Source organism: Cheilinus undulatus, linkage group 16 (genome assembly GCF_018320785.1).
Source record: "Cheilinus undulatus linkage group 16, ASM1832078v1, whole genome shotgun sequence".
NCBI lineage: Eukaryota > Metazoa > Chordata > Actinopteri > Labriformes > Labridae > Cheilinus > Cheilinus undulatus.
Window position 1 is genome coordinate 1,607,555 of NC_054880.1, and position 22,441 is coordinate 1,629,995.

Below are 22,441 nucleotides of genomic sequence, written 5' to 3' on the forward strand. Positions count from 1 at the left end.
AAGACCAAAGATCGATGTTTAACAGCCCACAAGATGTCCTTCTCTCTGCAGTGTCACGCGTAGTGTGGTCAGTTTATGATGATGGTGCCGGCTGATCATCAGTCAGCTTTCAGGAGGTACAAACAGCTGATTGTGTCTGCGTACATTTGCACTGTGTTCATTCTAATCAAATATCCACATTTAAAGTGTTTGGTCTCAGCTGAACATGAAGAGAAACCTGTGGACATCAAAAAACATGCAGACTCTCTCTACCAGCAAATGCGCTATTATAAAATCATTTACTAGCCTAATTATTCAAGCTGAAGGCTAATGATCAAACCTGAAGCTCACTAACGATCAGACTGATACAAACTTTACTGACCCCACCCTTGATTTAAAACGTGTTTCTCCCTGACAGACAGACTGCTGCTGTCTGACTTTAATTCTCTTCATAATCTAACAAACAAAATAACTGACCACTAAAGGAAAGATTTATCTCTGATTCCATTGATTTTATGAGCTTTTAATGTTTATTTTGATGGTGAATCAGAAAACAAATCAAACATTAACCTCCATAGTGTTTCGCTATTTTTATTGATTTTACTAAATTTATTCATAATATTTCCCTGTAAATCCTTATTTCAAACACTTTTAAAATCCCAGCCCATCATTTATGGACTCTTTTAAAACTACTGATCTTTCTGTTCTGTTTAGAGTACGTTGAGTCCATTTATTGTCCGTTATACGCTCCGTTTCTCCTCCATTTTTTTATCTCTGTTGGTGCTGTGAAATATCATTGGTCTCCACTGTGTAGCAGCGTCCAATCAGAGACTGCTATCCAATAAGGGGGCGAGTCTCTTGGTAAAAAGAGTTCTGGGAAGCCTGCTCTCATGTGTCTCTTCAGTCCTCGGTCTTCAGACCAGCTAAGGGTCTTTTGCACAGTCTTTGATATGGTGGCTCAGAAGCTACTTCCTGTTTGACAGATGACCCAGGACTGATGATACAAGCAACTCGGGATACAGGCAAGGCCAAAAAAGGAAGGGAAACCGCTGCACTTCCTCTGCTGCCAGTGTGGTCCTTTATGGGTTGAAAACCATCTGTAGGGTCAATGCTCATCAGACTGTTGAGAGGTGAAGATCCAGCGTTGTACTGTGAGTATTTGAATTGTTGATTTATCTGTGCTGTCATCTCCGTGTCAGACTGGATGACTTTTTTGGCTGAGGAAAAAGATAGGTTGTCTCATTTTTTTCAGAATTCATCAGAACAAAAACAATAATGATAAACTAAAACTGAAGTATGAAAAATGTGAGGAGTTGTCCCTCTTTCTTTACTGGATCTGAATATTGCTGCTGATTGGTAAAGGTTTAATCATTTCTACCCTGTCAGACAGATTTAGATATGCATCTCATTAAAATTCCTGTGGATAGAAAAGCCATCAGTCTAACTTCATAGAGAAGGTTCTGCCTGTCTGATGGGATAAACTGTCCTTTTCTGTTTGTTTTGTTATGTGCTTCACTGTACATAAATTAAATAAAAGCAGCAATATGTATGAATCCAGTTTGGCATGCTTTAGTGGCAGCTAATCACCTCATTCTCCTTGAATAATGCTGATTGATCCATTGATTCAACATTTCAGACTTGAGCTTTGCATGATGGGTCTGTCTGATGACAGACATGGAATTTAACCAATCACTGGTGTTGAAAATAGACACTGTGTATTTGTTTCCTAAAAGAGGGTGGTGAATCTGGCAAATTTGTTGAACCATTTTGACTGATGAAACAGTAATGGTTTTGGATGTTGCTCAGATTTGTCTCTGTTAGCATCTAAACTCTCTCCCAGAAATATGTTGCTTATATATTTCAATCGCCCTCTTGTGGATGGCTGCAGTACAGGTGATAGCAGCTGATTGCAAATGAAATGCAGCACCTTCGACTCCAAGGCCATGGTCCTCTGCTAGAAAATGGTGGATAGCTCCACTGAGTGGGGGGTGAGTCTTTGTCCCAAGTAAAGGGCTTCAATGCTTAGACCTCAGATGGTTAGGGAATTCAAATTTGGAGGGTCAACAAATAAATAAATATTTTCTGTTTTCTACAGACGTGAGGCTGTGATTAACACTGACATCAGATTAACTCAACAAACTCACCAGTCATAGATCTGAGCATGAGAACATCAACCATGGAGAGTCCTTCTTCAAACTCAGTCCAAAGACTCCTCATCTTCCTTCTGTGTCTCCTGCTTCTTCATCACCCTTCACTGGCTTACTCCCTGAAAAACTGCACCTTTGATTTTACTGAGGGTGCCTTGGAAGTTTGTCTTGATTGCTCTCTCCGTCATCTTGTCTCTGTCCCTGATGACATCCCCAGAGATGCATACTCACTACAACTCTCAAAAAATCGGATCAAGCAGATCAGAAAGAATGATTTCAGGAACATGTCAAAACTAGGTTTTCTGAGCCTGGACGGTAATTCAATTGCTCACATAGATGAAGGATCTTTCGTCGACTTGGTGTCACTGAAAAAACTCCAGATAGCTGAAAATCATCTCACACATCTGGCAAGAAACGTCTTCCAGGGACTGTCAAACCTTGTTTTGCTGAACCTCTATGGAAACGAAATTGCTTTTATTCATAACTCAGCCTTTGACTTCCTGACCAGATTACAAACTGTCATCCTAGACTTCAACAAGTTAAAAAAGGTCACTGACATACAGCCGATTCTGAATCTACCCAACATAGAGAAACTGAGCATTAATTATAACCTGTTCTCCACCTTTGAGTCCAAAGATCTGAATCTGAACGTGTCCTCAAGCCTGAGAGAGTTAGATGTTGAAGGTAATGACCTCAGCAGATTCAGCATCACAACACCTATCTTCCCTCATCTTCAGGAAATCAACCTTTGCCCATGTGGTCAGTTATCTCCATTTCAATGGGACATCCCTGATAAGTCTTTACTGAGGAACATAACTCAACTAGGTTTCAGTGACTCGAATGCTTTTGAAGAAATCCGAAAAGTCTTGCAGAGTCTCGACTCACTACAACGATTAAAACTTAATTCTATGAGGGGACTGATGAGCAAAGAACTATTGGCCTCTATCTGCAGAATACCAACACTTGAGAGCCTGGATCTGTCTTTCAACAGAGATGCAAACTTGAGTGCCAAACTTGGAGTTTGCTCTCAGCTCGAGGAGCTTGACTTGAGTGACACTTGGACGTCTTACATATCAAAAGGCTCAGTGGCAATGATGAAGCAGCTAAGGTCCTTAGATCTCGAGAACAATTTTCTTACCAAAGTGCCAGAGGACATCAGAAGCCTCTCCTCCCTCAGGGTCCTAAATCTTCAATTAAACCAAATCTCTGAGTTGAGCTGTGAGGATTTTAAAAACACATCCCGTCTCACTGAGCTCTCTCTAAACAACAACCGTATTGTCAAACTGGACTGGTGCACCTTCAAAAATCTTAACAGCCTTGAGGTTTTAGATTTGAGTAATAATCTGCTGCCGACGTTCGGAGGGGCTTTCAAGTTAAACCTGGACAACCTTAATATCCTGATTTTGAAAAATCATGTTGTACATCGTCTTGAAACAGGTGAGTTTGAGGGTTTAGTGTCCCTTAAACAAATGGATTTAAAATCTAATGCATTTTCAAAGCCAGACGTTGGCGCATTTGATGGTTTGCACAACCTGACTAGACTAACTGTATCTCTTCCGTGTGATTTCTATTGCAACTTTCGGGATTTAGACCAAATAGAAAACCTGACAATAATCATTCCTTTTAAACCGTTTTGCCAAAGTCATCATGAAAGCCTCAAGAAAACTGTCTTTGATTTAAAATCACTGAAAAGGCTCCACTTGTTTTCTTATGGTGATCACGATGAATTTACCAATCCAGCTAATGTAGGGATGATTCAGTCTGCAAAACTTTTAGAGGAATTCACAGCTGAGAACATTTTCTTTTCATTACCAACTCCAGAGACTTTTCAATCCAATTCCCAGCTAAGAAGTTTGGCAATCACACAGAGTGATCTTTCTGATTTGGGTTCTGAACTGTTCTGGCCAATCCCACACCTGCAAGCACTGGATCTTTCTAAGAGTAGCCTGAAGTCTTTGGATTTTTTGGCCCAGGCCAACCTGTCTGCACTCAAATATTTGCATCTCGGTGACAATGGTATAACAGTCATCGATGAGACCATCTTCCAGTCTCTCCCTGCTCTTGTTTACCTCGACCTGACTAACAACCCTTTGGCTTGTGACTGCTCTAATGCTGGCTTCATCCAATGGGTGAAGAGCAACAACCAAACTCTGGTGAATGGCGCCCATGATTACATCTGTTCCTTTCCTCTGATCAAACAGGGAACCAAGGTGTTGGACTTTGATGTCCAGTCCTGTTGGATGGACGTTGGCTTCCTCTGCTATATCTCCAGCTCTTGTCTGGTTGTGTTAACTCTCCTCACCTCTTTCATCTACCACTTCCTGAGGTGGCAGATGGTCTATGCCTTCAACCTCTTCCAGGCCTTCCTTTATGACAGCAGGAAGAGGAGGAGAGGAGCTCCTCACCTCTACGATGCCTTCATCTCCTACAATGTTGAGGATGAGGCCTGGGTCTACAGAGAGATGCTTCCAGTGCTGGAGGGAGAGCAGGGCTGGAGACTGTGTCTGCACCACAGAGACTTCCAACCAGGTAGATACCTAATGACCCTTGATGTCATGTCTTCCTGCATCACTGCTCTCCTTTCTTTGAAAAGAGAACATTTTAAGACTTTTAAAGGAACCATTGTAGTTCTATGAATGAAGTTATTATGTAAGAAGTGTTATAGTTGTACATTAGACACTGTTTTCATCAAAGTGATTTTTAAAACACAAACCTGTTTTAGAGATCTTGAAAATGCTTGATGAAGTACCTTGATATCCTTTGATTTTTATGTTTGTGTCTGCAGGTAAACCTATCATAGAGAACATCACAGACGCCATCTACAGCTGCAGGAAGACCATCTGTGTGATCAGCCAGAGCTACCTGCAGAGCGAGTGGTGCTCCAGAGAGATCCAGATGGCCAGGTGGGGGTTGTCTTTATTCTCCTCTCATATTCTTTAACAGTTTTCAAAATAAAGTTGAAGCATATGAGCAAGGTAGGATAGGGCTGATCAAAAGAGTTGCTTTTTTAACGATATAAACAAGAGTAAAAGTTTCAATCATCTGAGATGGTCCAAATAGCCATGCAGTCTTGTTCTCATGCAAATGAAGTCCTCTGAACCGTCCTCACAGACTGTCTTGGTGTCGTTTCAGTTTCCGTCTGTTTGATGAGAAGAAGGACGTGTTGATCCTGCTGTTACTGGAGGAGATCCCCTCTCATCAGCTGTCTCCGTACCACCGCATGAGGAAGCTGGTGAAGAAACGCACCTACCTGAGCTGGCTGCAGGCCGGACGACACAAGGGAGTCTTCTGGCAGAACGTCCAGAGGGCTCTGGAGACGGGAGAGTCCGCCAGAGATATGAATCTTCTGACTGGACTAGAGGGATGCTGAGAACATACCTGAACCTGTGAGCTGAAAAACAGGAGAATTTAAAAGTTGCATATTATACAAAGATGTTAAGGCACAATGGAAAACAGAATACATGGAAGTTTGAGTTAACTTTTAAAACTTTTTCATTACACAAGAACTTGCTGAATCACATAATCAATTACAACTTGCAGAATAATCAAAAATCAGGTCTGCCTTATGCCAGACTTGTTTAAAATCTTTATTAATCATACACAGAATCTCATTGCTCCTAATATCCATAGAAAGGCACATCATAACAGCATTTTCATGTTGTTTATGTGCGTCACCCTTAATGTGTGAAGGCGTCTACAAGACCTCTGCTCGTCAGATTTTCAGCATTTTGTTTTGGATGTGAATGATTCCGGTTAACCAGGCTGTTCACACTGAGAGTGGATAGCTGTAGATTATTGAAATCAAAATCACTGACTCTGTTAAAAGCATGAATTTGGTTTTGTTGACATCAGGGATAAATGTATTCTGTCTTACAATGCAAGCTGCAGTTTCTTTATCTGTTGATGTAGATTTTTGAGATGGGATCCAGAGATCTTTGTGGTCCACCTTCTGTGGAAAGGGTCAAAAAAGGAAGTGAAATCACTGCACTTCCTCTGCTGCCAACGTGGGCGTACAGAGTGAAAACCATCTGAAGGGTCAGTGCTGATCCGACTGCTGAGACATGAGGAACAAACTCAGAACTGTAAGTATTTGACGGTTTGATTAATCTGTGCTGTCTCTTCTTAGATTAATAAGTAATCTAACAGTTGTGTTTAAAACAAAAATAATTTTACGATTCTCACTTTAAAATGTCACTTTTTTTTAACCGTGATAGCTAAACTTTAACTAAAATTGTGATGAGTAACCACTCGTTTTCCTTGTTGAATGTGAATATCACTGCAAATTGGTAAAGATATAATTATTTTTACCAGACTATGAGTATGTTATTTGGGTTAAGATATGCTTCTTAGTAGATTTCCTGAGGATAGAAACGCCATCAGTCTCATTCATACTAAAAAGTTCATTCCTGTCTTACAGGGATTATGTCTTCTTCTGTTTGTTTAGTGTTGCTTTATTGTGCATCAATGAAATTAAAGCAACAATATCTGTGATTTTGGTTTGGCATGCTTTAAACATAATAATAATGATACATATATTCTTCCACATTTCAAAACAGAGTTATGAAGTGCTTCACAGCATAAAAACAGACATACAAGAAGACTAAGATAACAGAATTAGAGCAGCTGACCTCAAAATATTTACCACAACAGTCAGCCATGAATATAAAGCTTAAAAATACAATAAATAAGTCAAACTTCAGGTCCTCAAAATGATAAGAGAGGTTAAAACTCAACCAAAACTTAAACCTAGTAAAAAAGTCCCTTAAATGAGATAAACTGGGTGAAAACTCACGTCACAGTGAAAGCACAGTATAAAAATGTTTTTTTTTAAAGAGGGATGTGAAAAAGGAAAGGAAACCTGCCAAACTGATCAACTCAGGGAGATTGTACCTGAGAGTTGACGCCTTGACTGGCCTGAAAGGCCTGGTCTGAGGTCTGACTGGGCTCATAAGAGGAGAGGAGATCAGTGACGTACGTGGGAGCAAGACCAGAGAGAGCTTGACCCTTAAAAATCTGAAACCTCAAATAATAGCCAGAAGTGTCTAAATTGTTGGAACTGAGATGTTTAATTACTTTTCTACCTAAATACAAAAAAGGAGAAAAAAATGGTATACATGTTTACATATATATTTTCATATCACATGTATTGCATCAGACATTTCTAGACATTTTGTTTTTTTTTTAGATTGTATACTCAAAGGTTGCATGTGATGCAAAATACACAGTTTCAGGCTTTTCTCACAAAAATATGTACTCCTGAGCATTTCACAATCCCCCCAAGAATCAGAAGAACCTTTCAGAAAATGTGTGCTGAATCCAGCCATTCTCAGATTTTCACCTCATGATGTCATGAGGGGAGTTGGCCCCACCCCCAAGTTCAATTGGCCCTCCCCACTTGGAAGAAAGGTCCGCCTTCCTCTCCTGATTCCCCTCTCAGCTGGAGCACCATTCATTTCCTGAGAGGGGCGGAGTCAGGGGCGGAGTCAGACAGCTCAGTAACATTGAAAGCCATAGACAGAGAAACAGCTCGTTCTGAGCAGGGCTGAAACAGAGAAGATTTTAGACATGTATCATCAAATACTGGAGTGTTTTTTTCAGCAAACTTCACAGGCACGTTTTAGGAACCTCTGAGACCAGCAAAAACTTGTTTTAAAGGGGTACAATAAGTGACCTTCAAAGGTTTAATTATTGATCATGTTGGCTTTAAAGGGATTAAAAGTGAAGACCAGACAGGACTTCTGGTGTTTCTGCAGCCAGCAGTGGACACTCGCGGTATTGCAATTTTTTGCACTTCCGCAGTGGCTTCATTTTTCTGGATCAGAGGTTGCCGCTTGGGTTAAAATCACTAACCATCTCCTCTTGGCAGCTGACTCAGGACTCCTCACCATCCTCATCCTCCTTGATCTGAGTCTGGCCTTTGACACCATTTCTCATCACATCCTCCTGGACAACCTGGCTTCAATCAGGATTACAAACACACCTCTGCACTGGTTTAAATCATATCTCTCTGGCTGCACTCAGTTCATAAAACTCAAATCATTCAAACCCCACTCCTTTCCTGTCTCTTCCGGTGTTCCCCAGGGTTCTGTTCTTGGCCGCCTTCTCTTCATTATCTACATACTTCCTCCAGGCCATATTTTCCGTAAAAACAGCAGTAATTTCCACTGCTACGCGGATGACACCCAGCACTGCCTTTCCACCAAACCCAACTCCACCCTCCCTTCCTCCTCCATCTGTGAATGCCTACAGGAAATCAAATCCTGGTTCTCTCACAACTTTCTAAAACTCAACAGTGATACAACTGAAGTTCTTCTTATTGGTACTAAAGCCACTTTAACCAAATCTGACAGTTTTTCCCTCACAATTGATCATTTCATAGTTTGTCCCTCCCCTCAGGTTAAGAGTCTGGGTGTCATCCTCGAAAGCACACTATCTTTCCAACCTCACATCAATAACCTTACTAGGTCTGCTTAATTCCATCTATGCAATATTAATCTCCTTCATCCATCCCTCACTCTAACCTCTGCTCACTTCCCAGATCGACTATTGCAACTCCCTCCTCTTTGGTCTCCCCCAGAAATCCCTCCACAAACTTCAGTTAGGCCAAAATTCTGCTGCCCACATCATTTCCAGAACCCCATCCAGGAATCACATCACTCCAGTTCTTCAGCAGCTACACTGGCTCCTGGTCAGCTACCGCTTTAACTTTAAGATTCTGCTCCTGACCTTCAAAGCATCCATAACCTCATCTCTCCATACTTTTCTGACCTCCTTCACATCAGCACCCCCTCTCACATTCTCAGGCCTTCTTCCTCTTTCCACCTTACAGTCCCACCCGCCCGCTTGACCACCATGGGCTCCAGAGTCTTCAGTTGCTCTGCTCCCAGACTTTGGAACTCCCTCCTTCCAGACATCCTTAATATTAACTCACTCTCCATTTTCAAATCCAGTCTTAAAACTCATCTTTTCAGACTGTCATGTTCTGTCTGACTGATGTCTTTCAGTCAACCTTCACTGTTTCATTAATTGTTTTCACTTATTGCTAACTTGTGTGTATTTAGTGGACTTATTTATTTATTTTGTTTTAAACTTTTCTTGTTAGGTGACCTTGAGTGCTTTGAAAGGCGCCTATAAATAAAAAGTATTATTATTATTATTATTATTATTATTATTATTATAAGAGACTCCAAATAGCAAACAACATCGCAAATCTGCAAAATAAATTGTGTTTCTGAACTCGTGACCATGTTAATGTAGCAAAAAGGTTAAAAGCATTTAAAAATCCACCATTAAAAGATGAACTAACTTCATTAAACATTTTATCTTCTACAGATGTGAGGCTGTCATTAACACTGACGTCAGATTAAATCAACTGGCCAGTCACTGATCTGAACATCAGAACATCAACCATGGAGAGTCCTTCTTCAAACTCAGTCCAAAGACTCCTCCTCTTCCTTCTGTGTCTCCTGCTTCTTCATCACCCTTCACTGGCTTACTCCCTGAAAAACTGCACCTTTGATTTTACTGAGGGTGCCTTGGCTGAAGTTTGTTTGGATTGTTCATTTCACGACTTTGTCTCTGTCCCTGATGACATCCCCAGAGATGCACACTCACTACAACTCTCGGTAAATCGGATCAAGCAGATCAGCAAAAATGATTTCAGGAACATGTCAAAATTAAGTTTTCTGAACCTGGACGGTAATTCAATTGCTCACATAGATGAAGGATCTTTCATCGACTTGGTGTCACTGAAAGAACTCCATATTTCCGTAAATCATCTCACACATCTGACAAGAAACATCTTTCAGGGACTGTCAAACCTTGTTTTACTGGACCTCCATGGAAATGAAATTGCCTTTATTCATAACTCAGCCTTTGACTTCCTGACTAGCTTGAAAACTGTCATCCTAGACTCCAACAAGTTACAAAAGGTCACTGACATACAGCCAATACTAAAGCTACCACACATAGAGAGCCTGAGCATTAAAGATAATCTGTTCTCCACCTTTGAATCCAAAGATCTGAATCTGAACGTGTCCTCAAGCCTGAGAGAGTTAGATGTTGAAGGTAATGACCTCAGAAGATTCAGCATCACAACACCTATCTTCCCTCATCTTCAGGAAATCAACCTTTGCCGATGTGGTCAGTTATCTCCATTTCAATGGGACATCCCTGATAAGTCTCTACTGAGGAACATAACTCGACTAGATTTCAGTTACTCAAATGCTTTTGGAGAAATCCGAAAAGTCCTGCAGAGTCTCGACTCACTACAACACTTAGAACTTATTTCTATGAAAGGATTGATCAACAAGGATCTGTTGGCTACCATCTGCAAAATACCAACACTTCAGAGACTAGATCTGTCTTTCAACAGAGATGCAAACTTGAGTGCCAAACTCGGAGCTTGCTCTCAGCTCGAGGAGTTTTACTTGAATTCTACCAACATATATGAACTACCGAAAGGCTCACTTGAAAAGATGAAGCAACTAAGGTCCTTAGATCTTGAAAGCAATCGTCTTATGAAAGTGCCAGAGGACATCAGAAGCCTCTCCTCCCTCAGGGTCCTAAATCTTAATTTCAACCGTATTTCTGAGTTGAGCTGTGAGGATTTTAAAAATACATCCCATCTCACTGAGCTCTTTCTAAACAACAACCCTATAGCCAAACTGGACTGGTGCACCTTCAAAAATCTTAACAGCCTTGAGGTTTTAGATTTGAGTGATAATCCGCTGTTGACATTTGGAGGGGCTTTCAGATTAAGCCTGGACAACCTTCAGATCCTGATTTTGAAAAATCACTTTGTACATCATCTTGAAAGTGGTGAGTTTGAAGGTTTAGGGTCCCTTAAACAGATGGATTTGGAATCCAATGAAATTTCAAAGGCAGACCTTGGAGCATTTGATGGTTTGCACAACCTGACAAGTCTGAATGTTTCGCTTCCACAGTATTTTGATAGTAACTTCCAGGCATTACAACAAATAGAAGATCTAGCAATAACTGTTCCTTTCCGACTGATTTCCCAAAGTCATCATGAAAGCCTCAAGAAAACTGTCTTTGATTTAAAATCACTGAAAAGACTCTACATGATGTCCTATGATGAACAAGATGTATTCACCAATCCAGCTCACGTAGAGATGATTCAATCTGCGACACTTTTAGAGGAATTAATAGCTGAGAACATTTTCTTTTCAAAACCAACACCAGAGACTTTTCAGTCCAATTCCCAGCTAAGAACTTTGGCTATCACACTGTGTGATCTTTCTGATTTGGGTCCTGAACTGTTCTGGCCAATCCCAAACCTGCAGACACTGGATCTTTCTAAGACTAAGCTAAAGTCTTTGGATTTTTTGGCCCAGGCCAACCTGTCTGCACTCAAATACTTGCTTCTCAGTGACAATGGTTTAACAGTCATCGATGAGACCATCTTCCAGTCTCTCCCTGCTCTTGTTTTCCTGGACCTGACTAACAACCCTTTGGCATGTGACTGCTCTAATGCTGGCTTCATCCAATGGGTGAAAAGCAACAACCAAACTCAAGTAGATGGCGCCCATGACTACATATGTTACTTCCCTCTGATCAAACAGGGAACCAAGGTGTTGGACTTTGATGTCCAGTCCTGTTGGATGGACGTTGGCTTCCTCTGCTATATCTCCAGCTCTTGTCTGGTGGTGTTAACTCTCCTCACCTCTTTCATCTACCACTTCCTGAGGTGGCAGATGGTCTATGCCTTCCTCCTCTTCCAGGCCTTCCTTTATGACAGCAGGAAGAGGAGGAGAGGAGCTCCTCACCTCTACGATGCCTTCATCTCCTACAATGTTGAGGATGAGGCCTGGGTCTACAGAGAGATGCTTCCAGTGCTGGAGGGAGAGCAGGGCTGGAGACTGTGTCTGCACCACAGAGACTTCCAACCAGGTAGATACCTAATGACCCTTGATGTCATGTCTTCCTGCATCACTGCTCTCCTTTCTTTGAAAAGAGAACATTTTGAGACTTTCAAAGGAACCATTGTAGTTCTATAAATTTGACCTCTGCAGATGAAGTCTGAAGCTTCAACCTCACAGCATCTTCAGGTTCTTCCAAGATTGTGTCTGCATATAACCAAGGATGAATCAGCTGTGGACTGAGCAGTCCAAGTTTATAGATCTTGAAGATGCTTTTTAATGTAACCTGATATCCTTTGTATTTTATGTTTGTGTCTGCAGGTAAACCTATCATAGAGAACATCACAGACGCCATCTACAGCAGCAGGAAGACCATCTGTGTGATCAGCCGGAGCTACCTGCAGAGCGAGTGGTGCTCCAGAGAGATCCAGATGGCCAGGTGGGGGTTGTCTCTGGGTATTTTTCATTTAAAGATACAGTCAAAGTCAGGGGCAAGGTAGGATAGGACTGATCAAAAGAGCTCCTGTTTTAAACATGATCAAGAGAAACAAGACAAAATAGACAGACAGATGAAGTCCTCTGACTGTCTTGGTGTCATTTCAGTTTCCGTCTGTTTGATGAGAAGAAGGACGTGTTGATCCTGCTGTTTGTGGAGGAGATCCCCTCTCATCAGCTGTCTCCGTACTACCGCATGAGGAAGCTGGTGAAGAAACGCACCTACCTGAGCTGGCCGCAGGCTGGACAACACAAGGGAGTCTTCTGGCAGAATGTTCGGAGGGCTCTGGAGACGGGAGAGTCCACCAGAGACAACGTGAATCTTCTGACTGGACCAGAGGGATGCTGAGAACATTCCTGAACCTGTGAGCTGAAATACAGAAAAATTTAAGAGATGTGTTTGATGCTAGTGGAGACTTTTAATATGAAGTGATCAGACAGTGTAAATAAGACCAGACATCTGGTTCCACTGAAGATAAGCTTCTCTTGAGTTGTTTCAGCTATTGTGGGTTTCCTCTGTTGTTTTTCTGGTAGTGGCTTTTCCACAATACCAGTTTGCTGAGTGCAATAAATAATCTATGAGGGTCACTCTAGCAAATGTTTATGTGTTCATTCAGAGAGGTCCATTTCCTCATTCTGTCTGTTCACACTGACAACTCAACACTGGACTAAATAGACCATGACACCACCAAATAATGTCCTTGTGCTCCTGATGTACAGCCAACACCTTAAGATAGAGCAACTCAGAGTTGTTAACAGTTAAAGACACAGCACGAGGACAACTTTCATTCAAGAATAAGAATAACATGCAACACATGTTAAATTAAAAGCCCACAACCACTGATTTCACTACTTTCAAATGTTTAAATGCAAACAAAACTTAATTTTAGGCCCAAGTCTTTTTCTAAGGTCGTCTGAGGACATGAAAAATATTACAAGGTATTCTCTAAGTAAAATCTGTCTGTAGTACTTCTTCTCCCATAGATTATCTCTAAATAATCTCTGATTGGGTCTTCACTTCTGGACATGTTTAAATGGGGTCTTGTACCTTTAAAGTTTGCTAAATATGGTGGGGCCCAGAAGTGATCCATGTGGAACACCTTCAGAAAAAAAATGTAACCTTCTGAGACTGATGTTGTCATATGGGACAAGAAGAGACACAGGTTAAAAAGCTCAAAAGCTTTCCGGGGTCTTTACAGATTCAATCCACACAGCAGTAAATCCAATATTGAAAGTCTTTCAATCTTTTTTTTGATCGTTTCTGCTGCTAGCAGCTAATGCTAGCCACTATGCTGTCTATTTTCTATCCACCCATGCACTGTAAGCAAGCTGACAACCAATGGCAGGCTGTTCTATTATTGCATCATGCTTTGTAAAAATCTATGTTTTTACACTAACATCATGAAGAAGACGGCCTGAATAACTCATAATGGAGAGAAAGAGAGACAGAGAGCCTGTGACGTGGCCCTCTGTGTCTCTGCAGACAGGAACTGCTTTGAATAATGGCACTGGTAAAGCAAACACAAAAAAAGTGGAAGGACTCTTTTTTGTAAATATGTGAATATTTTTCAGATGTTTTGTCACAGATTGATTATTTCTTCACTGTTTGGTCCCAAAAAGATGGGAGAACACGTCTGTAAAAAAAAATCTCAGTCATTGTTGTTCAGTGTGTGTCACACATAAAAACATTTGAGTTTTAGTTTTGTTCAGTTTAGTATTTTTGTCCATATAGTCCTATAACTGTTTTTCATGATTCTGAAAGCTCAGGTTGTCCAGAGATAAAGAATGTCATGCCATTTGCCATTTTTGTCATTTATTCTGTCGCCTTTATAGTGAGAAGGTACAAACAAAGTGTGAGTTTTTTTAGGTCACATATAAAAGGGAAGTGAACTGACAGCATTTCCTGTGCTGCTGTCCTAGACATATAAGAGATTAAAAAACCCTCGATGATCAGCGCTGAGCTGACTGCTGAGACATGAGGACCTGATGTAGAACTGTGAGTATTCAAAGTTTGGATTTTTCTCTGCTGTCACTGTCTGAGGAAAGGAATAATGTAACAGACATATTTAAACACAGTGAAAGAAAAGCATCTGATTTTTTATACATTTCTTCATTAGACCTGAAAAGACTTGTAATACAGAGGACAGAGGTTTGTCTCATTTCAGACATTTCTTAAAATGCATCAGAACTAAGAGAAAGGTTCAGAAGATGAACTGTAACTGTTGTGAGCTAAGTGTGAGGATATTTGACAAATCTGAGTCTTACTGCCGGTCAGAACCAAAGGGAGAGGTAGTAATGAACTGTTTACATCCTAGTATGATACCTTAAAAAGTCATTTAAGGAGATGCTTCTCAGTTTGTTTCAATAGAAATGTAATCAGTTTCCTTCAAAAATGATAAATTCGACATCAGATTATCCAAACCATCTGCTTCTACATGGCAAGATGCTCAAATGTAGAATGGATGAGGGCAGGACAGCTGTCTACTGTGTAAAATTCAAAGATGATGGAATGTTTTGTGTCAGAAATGATACTGGCTTCTTATAGTTGGTGGTGCTGTAGCAAAACCATGAAAATTTTAACTGAAATGTGTAGACAGACAGACCACCAAATCATAAGAGTTACACCAACTTCCTGTCAAACTGGCGAGATATGAAAATGGTCGCTGTTGCCAGTGAGATGTCCTTTAATGAAACATGTCAGTGTTGTGGAGAAATTCTGGTCTTTCTTCCAGAAAGCTTGATTGGTTCAGCCCAGTAACAGGACCCACAGAAAATTGCACCATGACCCACTTTTGGGTCCCGACCCACATGTTGAGAACCACTGCTTTAGAGGATAGTCGCAAGAGAGAGTTGTTTTTGATTTGTCATGGTACATATGTGAATCAGCTTTCATGCCCAAGAGGGTCTGGCTGCAGCCCTCGAGCAAACCTCGTCGCTGGGGCGTGACGTCATTGCCTGAGCCTACGCTTGGGCGTGCAGCGTGTTAGCTGTTGTTAGCATGAAAGTTGATCCACATTGATCCACAAATCAAAAACAACTCTCTCTTGCGACTATCCTCTAAAGCAGTGGTTCTCAACACGTGGGTTGGGACCCAAAAGTGGGTCATGGAACAATTTTCTGTGGGTCCTGTAACTGGGCTGAACCGATCAAGCTTTCTGGAAGAAAGACCAGAATTTCTCCACAACACTGACATGTTTCATTAAAGGACATCTCACTGGCAACAGCGACCATTTTCATATCTCGCCAGTTTGACAGGAAGTTGGTGTAACTCTTATGATTTGGTGGTCTGTCTGTCTACACATTTCAGTTAAAATTTTCATGGTTTTGCCATAAGCACCGCCAACTGTAAGAAGTCAGTATCACCTCTGACACAAAACATTCCATCATCTTTGAATTTTACACAGTAGACAGCTGTCCTGCCTTCATCCATTCTACATTTGAGCATCTTGCTTTGACAGGCTGCCACCTACTGTTGATGAGCAGTACTACCTGATGTACAACATGCAATAATGAGCTCATTATTTCACATTTAATGACAGTCCTTGGAGGATCTACATAGTTTTTCTACAGTGCTCCAGCACACCAAATGAGCTGCCAACACCCAACAGTCGCTACACAACTGCGTTTGCGGCAAACCCGGTATGAACTGTTATGTTGTGTATGCTCTCAGGCACTTTACATAGTGTTCAAGACTCTGTATTTTTCTTAATCTTGATGTTTGTACGTCAGTGTATGTTGAGCTGTGGACGTTGCACTACTGCCTAAGGCAAATTTCCCCTTGGGGACAATAAAATATATCTTATCTTATCCTATCTTATCGGAGGTAAAGGCCCCTCAGTGCTGCTTCGGCAACAGTTTTAATTAAACCCATGTTAAACAGAGCATATGTTTACAATCTTATGGAATCAGCCTGAAAATTAAGCATTTATTTTGCTCAAAATGTTTCTGTCTTCTCCTACAGATGTGAAGCAATGATGAATATTAATGTCCACCTCAGATCAACTCAACAAAACTGAGTCAATGTGAACATGAGAACGTCAACCATGGAGAGTCCTTCTACAAACTCGGTCCAAAGACTTCTCGTCTTCCTTCTGTGTCTCCTGCTTCTTCATCACCCTTCACTGGCTTACTCCCTGAAAAACTGCACCTTTGATTTTACTGAGGGAACTTTGGCTGAAGTTCATCTGAATTGCTCAAAGCGCCAACTTGTCTCTGTTCCTGATGACATCCCCAGAGATGCTAACTCACTAACTCTCTATGACAATCAGATCAAACAGATCCAAAGAGGTGATTTTGGGAACCTCTCACAGTTAAGTTTGCTGAACCTAGATAGGAATTTGATTGCTCATGTAGATGATGGATCTTTCATGTATTTGGTGGCATTGAAAGAACTCTACATGGTGGATAATTATCTCACACATCTGACGAGCAGTGTCTTTCAGGGACTGTCGAACCTCACTGAGCTGGACCTCAAATACAACAGAATTACTTTTATCCATGACTCAGCCTTTCTCTTCCTGACCAGTTTACAAACTGTCATCCTAGACTCCAACAGGTTACAAACTGTGAGTGACATACAGCCGATTCTGAATCTACCACAGCTACAGAAACTGAGCATTGCATTTAATCTGTTCTCCACCTTTGCGTCTAAAGATCTGAATCTGAACGTGTCCTCAAGCCTGAGAGAGTTGGTTGTTGAAGGTAATCACCTCAGAAAATTCAGCATCACTACGCCTATCTTCCCTCATCTTCAGGAAATCAACCTTTGCCCATGTGGTCAGTCCTCTCCATTTCAATGGGACATCCCTGATAAGTCTTTACTGAGGAACATAACTCGAATGGATTTAAGTCACTCATATGCTTTTGAAAACATTGAAAAAGTCCTGCAGAGTCTCGACTCACTGCAACGATTAAAACTTAATTTCATGGAGAGATGGATAGAAAAGGATCTTTTAGCAACAGTCTGTAAAATACCAACACTTCAGAGCCTGGATCTGTCGTTCAATCTTGATCCAAACTTAAGTGCCACACTTGGAGCTTGCTCTCAGCTTAAGGAGCTTTACCTGACTAGTACTGGTATATCTAAGATACCAAAAGGCTCAATGGCAATGATGAAGCAACTAAGGTCTTTAGATCTTTCCTTAAATATTCTCACCAAGGTGCCAGAAGACATCAGAAGCCTCTCCTCCCTCAGGGTCCTCAGACTTGTATTCAACCAAATCTCTGAGTTGAGCTGTGAGGATTTTCAAAACACATCCAGTCTCAGGGAGCTCTTCCTGACTAAAAACCGAATTGTGAAACTTGACAGGTGTGTTTTCCAAAATCTTTACAGTCTTGAGGTTTTAGATTTGAGCTGGAACAGGATATCGACATTAGGAGGCGCCTTCAAAAAAGGCCCACCAAACCTTGAGATCTTGAATTTAAGGAATAATTTTGTTGTTACTATTGACAAGGGTGATTTTAAAGGTTTAGGGTCACTAAAACAGTTAGATTTAAAAACTCATGAAATATCATATGTAGACTTTGGAGCATTTGCTGGTTTAAACAACGTTACAACTCTTTTCGTGTCTCTTCCAGTTTTTTTTGATACTACATTCCAGGTTTTACAACAAATCACAAATCTTACTATCACTTTCCCTCTCACCCAATCAGACTTCACTTTACACAGTCATCATCAAAACTTCAACAAATCATTCTTTGAATTTAAATCACTGAAGAAGCTCAAAATGATTTGCTCAGATGATCATCTAGGATTCCGTCTTAGTTCAGACATACAGATGATTCAGTCTGCCAAACATTTAGAGAAATTCACAGCTGAGAATTTAGTTCCTTGGACACCAAATAATGATACATTCAAGTTCAACTCCAAGCTGAGAAGTTTGACAATCACACGGAACGACTTGTCTGATTTGGGTCCTGAACTCTTCTGGCCAATCCCAAACCTGGAAGAAGTGGACCTCTCTAGCACTAAACTCAAGTCTTTAGATTTTCTGGCCCAGGCCAACCTGTCTGCACTCAAATATTTGCATCTCAGTGACAATGGTATAACAGTGATCAGTGAAACCATCTTCCAGTCTCTTCCTGCTCTTCTGTACCTTGACCTGAGGAACAACCCTTTGACATGTGACTGCTCTAACGCTGGCTTCATCCAGTGGGTGAAGAGCAACAACCAAACTCTTGTAGATGGCGCCCATGACTACATCTGTTCCTCTCCTCTGATCAAACAGGGAACCAAGGTGTTGGACTTTGATGTCCAGTCCTGTTGGATGGACGTTGGCTTCCTCTGCTATATCTCCAGCTCTTGTCTGGTGGTGTTAACTCTCCTCACCTCTTTCATCTACCACTTCCTGAGGTGGCAGATGGTCTATGCCTTCCTCCTCTTCCAGGCCTTCCTTTATGACAGCAGGAAGAGGAGGAGAGGAGCCCCTCACCTCTACGATGCCTTCATCTCCTACAATGTTGAGGATGAGGCCTGGGTCTACAGAGAGATGCTTCCAGTGCTGGAGGGAGAGCAGGGCTGGAGACTGTGTCTGCACCACAGAGACTTCCAACCAGGTAAATACCTTTCTACCCTTGATGTCATGTCTTCCTGCATCACTGCTGTCCTTTCTTTGAAAAGAGAACATTTTCAGACTTTCAAAGAAAATATTGTCATTCTAAAAATATGACCTCTGCAAATGAAGTCTGAAGCTTCAACCTTGCAGTATCTTCAGTTTCTTCCTAGAGGGTGTCTTCATGTAACCAAGGATGACTGAGTGGTCCAAATTTAGAGATCTTGGAGATGATTGATGAAGTCACCTGGTTTCTCTTGTTTTTTTGATGTTTGTGTCTGCAGGTAAACCTATCATAGAGAACATCACAGACGCCATCTACAGCAGCAGGAAGACCATCTGTGTGATCAGCCGGAGCTACCTGCAGAGCGAGTGGTGCTCCAGAGAGATCCAGATGGCCAGGTGGGGGCACCGTATCTTGTTATTTCATATTCAAAAATACAGTTGAAGGATATGAGTAGGGTAGGATAGGGCTGATCAAAAGAGCTACACAATATAATCAGGAGTAGAAGTTTCAATCACCTAAGATGGTGCAAACATTTGAGCAGTCCTGCTCTCTGTACCGTCCTCACAGACTGTCTTGGTGTCGTTTCAGTTTCCGTCTGTTTGATGAGAAGAAGGACGTGTTGATCCTGCTGTTTCTGGAGGAGATCCCCTCTCATCAGCTGTCTCCGTACCACCGCATGAGGAAGCTGGTGAAGAAACGCACCTACCTGTGCTGGCCGCAGGCTGGACGACACAAGGGAGTCTTCTGGCAGAACGTCTGGAGGGCTCTGGAGACGGGAGAGTCCACCAGAGACAACATGAATCCTCTGACTGGACCAGAGGGATGCTGAGAACATTCCTGAACCTGTGAGCTGAAAATCAAAGAGATGTGTTTGATGCTAGTGGAGACTTTTAATATAAAAGGATCAGACAATGAAAATAAAAACCAAGCATCTTGAGCATCTTGAGTTGTTTCAGCTATTGTGGGTTTCCCCTGTTGTTTTTCTGGTAGTGGCTTTTCCACAATACCAGTTTGCTGAGTGCAATAAATAATCCATGAGAGTCACTCTAGCAAATGTTTATGTGTACATTCAGAGAGGTCCATTCACTCATTCTGTCTGTTCACACTGACAACTCAACACTGGACTAAATAGACCATCAGACCACCAAATGATGTCCTTGTGCTCCTGATGTACAGCCAACACCTTAAGATAGAGCAACTCAGAGTTGTTAACAGTTAAAGACACAGCACTGAGGACAACTTTAATTCAAGAATAAGAATAACATGCAACACTGTGGTGTTTTAAGTTGTATTCTGTGTATTATTTTGGTTACTTCCGGTTTCCGGAGTATCGTGCTGGCTGCTAACTTTACTCTGCTCTCCCTGAGGCATCCACCCCTCCCCCCTGGTGCTGTGGAGAGTCACACCTGCAGCAAATCACTCATTTGACGGACACTACTTAAGATCGGCTGCAGCTCTCTACAGCGCCTGAGTCTTGCAGAACTTACCTCACGGTAACTCCAGCTCCAGGCTCTCTCTCGAGATCTCCAGAGAAGTTTCTTGTGCTATTTTGATGATTGTTATTAGTGAATTCCAGTGCTGTATTTTTGTGAACCCTCTTCTAACGTGCCTCTCCTCTTTTTCCAGTGCCTCCAGCCCAGATCACCGCAGCCAGCACCAGCGCACTCTCTCACTCACCTGGACTCTTGGAATCCCCCCTCCCTTATTCACTTACCTGCACAATAAAACTGTTCAAACCTGCTCCTCCGTTTCCGCATTCTGGGTCCAACCACACTACCGCACATAACACAACACATGTTAAATTAAAAGCCCACAACCACTGATTTCACTACTTTCAAATGTTTAAATGCAAACAAAACTTAATTTTAGGCCCAAGTCTTTTTCTAAGGTCATCTGAGGACATGAAAAATATTACAGCGTATTCTCTTAGTCAAATCTGTCTGTAGTACTTCTTCTCCCATAGATTATCTCTAAATAATCTCTGATTGGGTCTTCACTTCTGGACATGTTTAAATGGGGTCTTGTACCTTTAAAGTTTGTTAAATATGGTGGGGCCCAGAAGTGATCCATGTGGAACACCTTCAGAACAAATTGTAACCCCCTGAGACTGATGTTGTCATATGGGACAAGAAGAGACACAGGTTAAAAAGCTCAAAAGCTTTCCGGGGTCTTTACAGATTCAATCCACACAGCAGTAAATCCAATATTGAAAGTCTTTCAATCCTTTTTTGATCGTTTCTGCTGCTAGCAGCTAATGCTAGCCACTATGCTGTCTATTTTCTATCCACCCATGCACTGTAAGCAAGCTGACAACCAATGGCAGGCTGTTCTATTATTGCATCATGCTTTGTAAAAATCTATGTTTTTACACTAACATCATGAAGAAGACGGCCTGAATAACTCATAATGGAGAGAAAGAGAGACAGAGAGCCTGTGACGTGGCCCTCTGTGTCTCTGCAGACAGGAACTGCTTTGAATAATGGCACTGGTAAAGCAAACACAAAAAAAGTGGAAGGACTCTTTTTTGTAAATATGTGAATATTTTTCAGATGTTTTGTCACAGATTGATTATTTCTTCACTGTTTGGTCCCAAAAAGATGGGAGAACACGTCTGTAAAAAAAAAATCTCAGTCATTGTTGTTCAGTGTGTGTCACACATAAAAAACTTTGTTTTAATTTCCGTTCAGTTTAGTATTTTTGTCTATATAGTCACATAACTGTTTTTCATGATTCTGAAAGCTCAGGTTGTCCAGAGATAAAGAATGTTTAGATCTTGACCGTGCTCCACAGTTTTGATGTTTTACAAACTTTGAAAGACAAAAAGTCAAGGAGAGACAAAATGGAGAGAAAGCAGCTCAGGGCTCAGAGGGTTGAGAAGACCTGCTGGAATAATGTGGAGCATTTCCTGAAATGTTAATGCGTTTCATGAAACATCCATGAATGTAAATACATGCATCTATAGAACCTTCATACATAATAAAACATTTTGAAAAGTTTAAAAAGTTTTGTTTCCCCCCATGTGTGTCTGTTGTATTCGAGCCACTTTCATTTTTCATTCAGTTTCTCTCTTTAAAATCTCCCAGATTTATACTGAGTGATGAGACGATAACCAAAAGTGTCAAAAACCACTTTGTTGTTTATCACTCCTTCTGCTGCCAGGTCAGACAGTGGAGGTTCAGAGTGTAGCGGTTCCCTGATAGGACTCAGTCTTTCTAACGATTCTCATGTCTAGAATGAACCAAAATAGGATGTTTTTAAAAGTCATCATCTGTTTACTGGGTTATCTTTGTTGGTTTCAGCTCACTCACACATTTTCACCACTTTAAAGTTCAACTATCATAGATTTTTATTATCAATATTCTAATCAGCATTCATTTTTAA

General features: G+C 41.3%; 2 protein-coding genes across 7 annotated transcripts; both read left to right on the forward strand.

The window, feature by feature from the left end:
• Positions 1–984: 984 nt before the first annotated feature.
• LOC121524084 (toll-like receptor 13) lies at positions 985–14,040 on the forward strand. Of its 4 annotated transcripts, none has more exons than XR_005993090.1 (5): positions 985–1,130; positions 4,328–4,655; positions 4,912–5,029; positions 5,259–6,208; positions 7,993–9,314. XR_005993090.1 is itself a non-coding variant. In XM_041809273.1 (4 exons), the coding sequence occupies exons 2-4, from the start codon at positions 9,536–9,538 to the stop codon at positions 12,849–12,851; spliced, it is 2,862 nt and encodes a 953-aa protein (XP_041665207.1). In that variant the 5' UTR covers positions 5,527–6,208; positions 9,459–9,535; the 3' UTR covers positions 12,852–14,040. The 4 variants fall into 4 exon arrangements, 1 of the variants encoding a protein (XP_041665207.1); XR_005993089.1 differs by lacking the exon at positions 985–1,130 and having other exon boundaries at positions 2,125–4,655; positions 5,259–5,512; positions 6,015–6,208; XR_005993088.1 differs by lacking the exon at positions 985–1,130 and having other exon boundaries at positions 2,125–4,655.
• Positions 14,041–14,363: 323 nt separating this feature from the next.
• LOC121524083 (toll-like receptor 13) lies at positions 14,364–21,955 on the forward strand. 3 transcript variants are annotated; one of them, XR_005993086.1, is made up of 6 exons: positions 14,364–14,498; positions 16,042–16,141; positions 16,464–19,057; positions 19,338–19,455; positions 19,649–20,553; positions 20,687–21,955. XR_005993086.1 is itself a non-coding variant. In XM_041809271.1 (5 exons), exons 3-5 carry the CDS (start codon positions 16,531–16,533, stop codon positions 19,887–19,889), a joined length of 2,886 nt encoding a protein of 961 aa, XP_041665205.1. In that variant the 5' UTR covers positions 14,364–14,498; positions 16,042–16,141; positions 16,464–16,530; the 3' UTR covers positions 19,890–20,676. The 3 variants fall into 3 exon arrangements, 1 of the variants encoding a protein (XP_041665205.1); XR_005993087.1 differs by lacking the exon at positions 16,042–16,141; XM_041809271.1 differs by lacking the exon at positions 20,687–21,955 and having other exon boundaries at positions 19,649–20,676.
• The last annotated feature ends 486 nt before the right edge of the window (positions 21,956–22,441 follow it).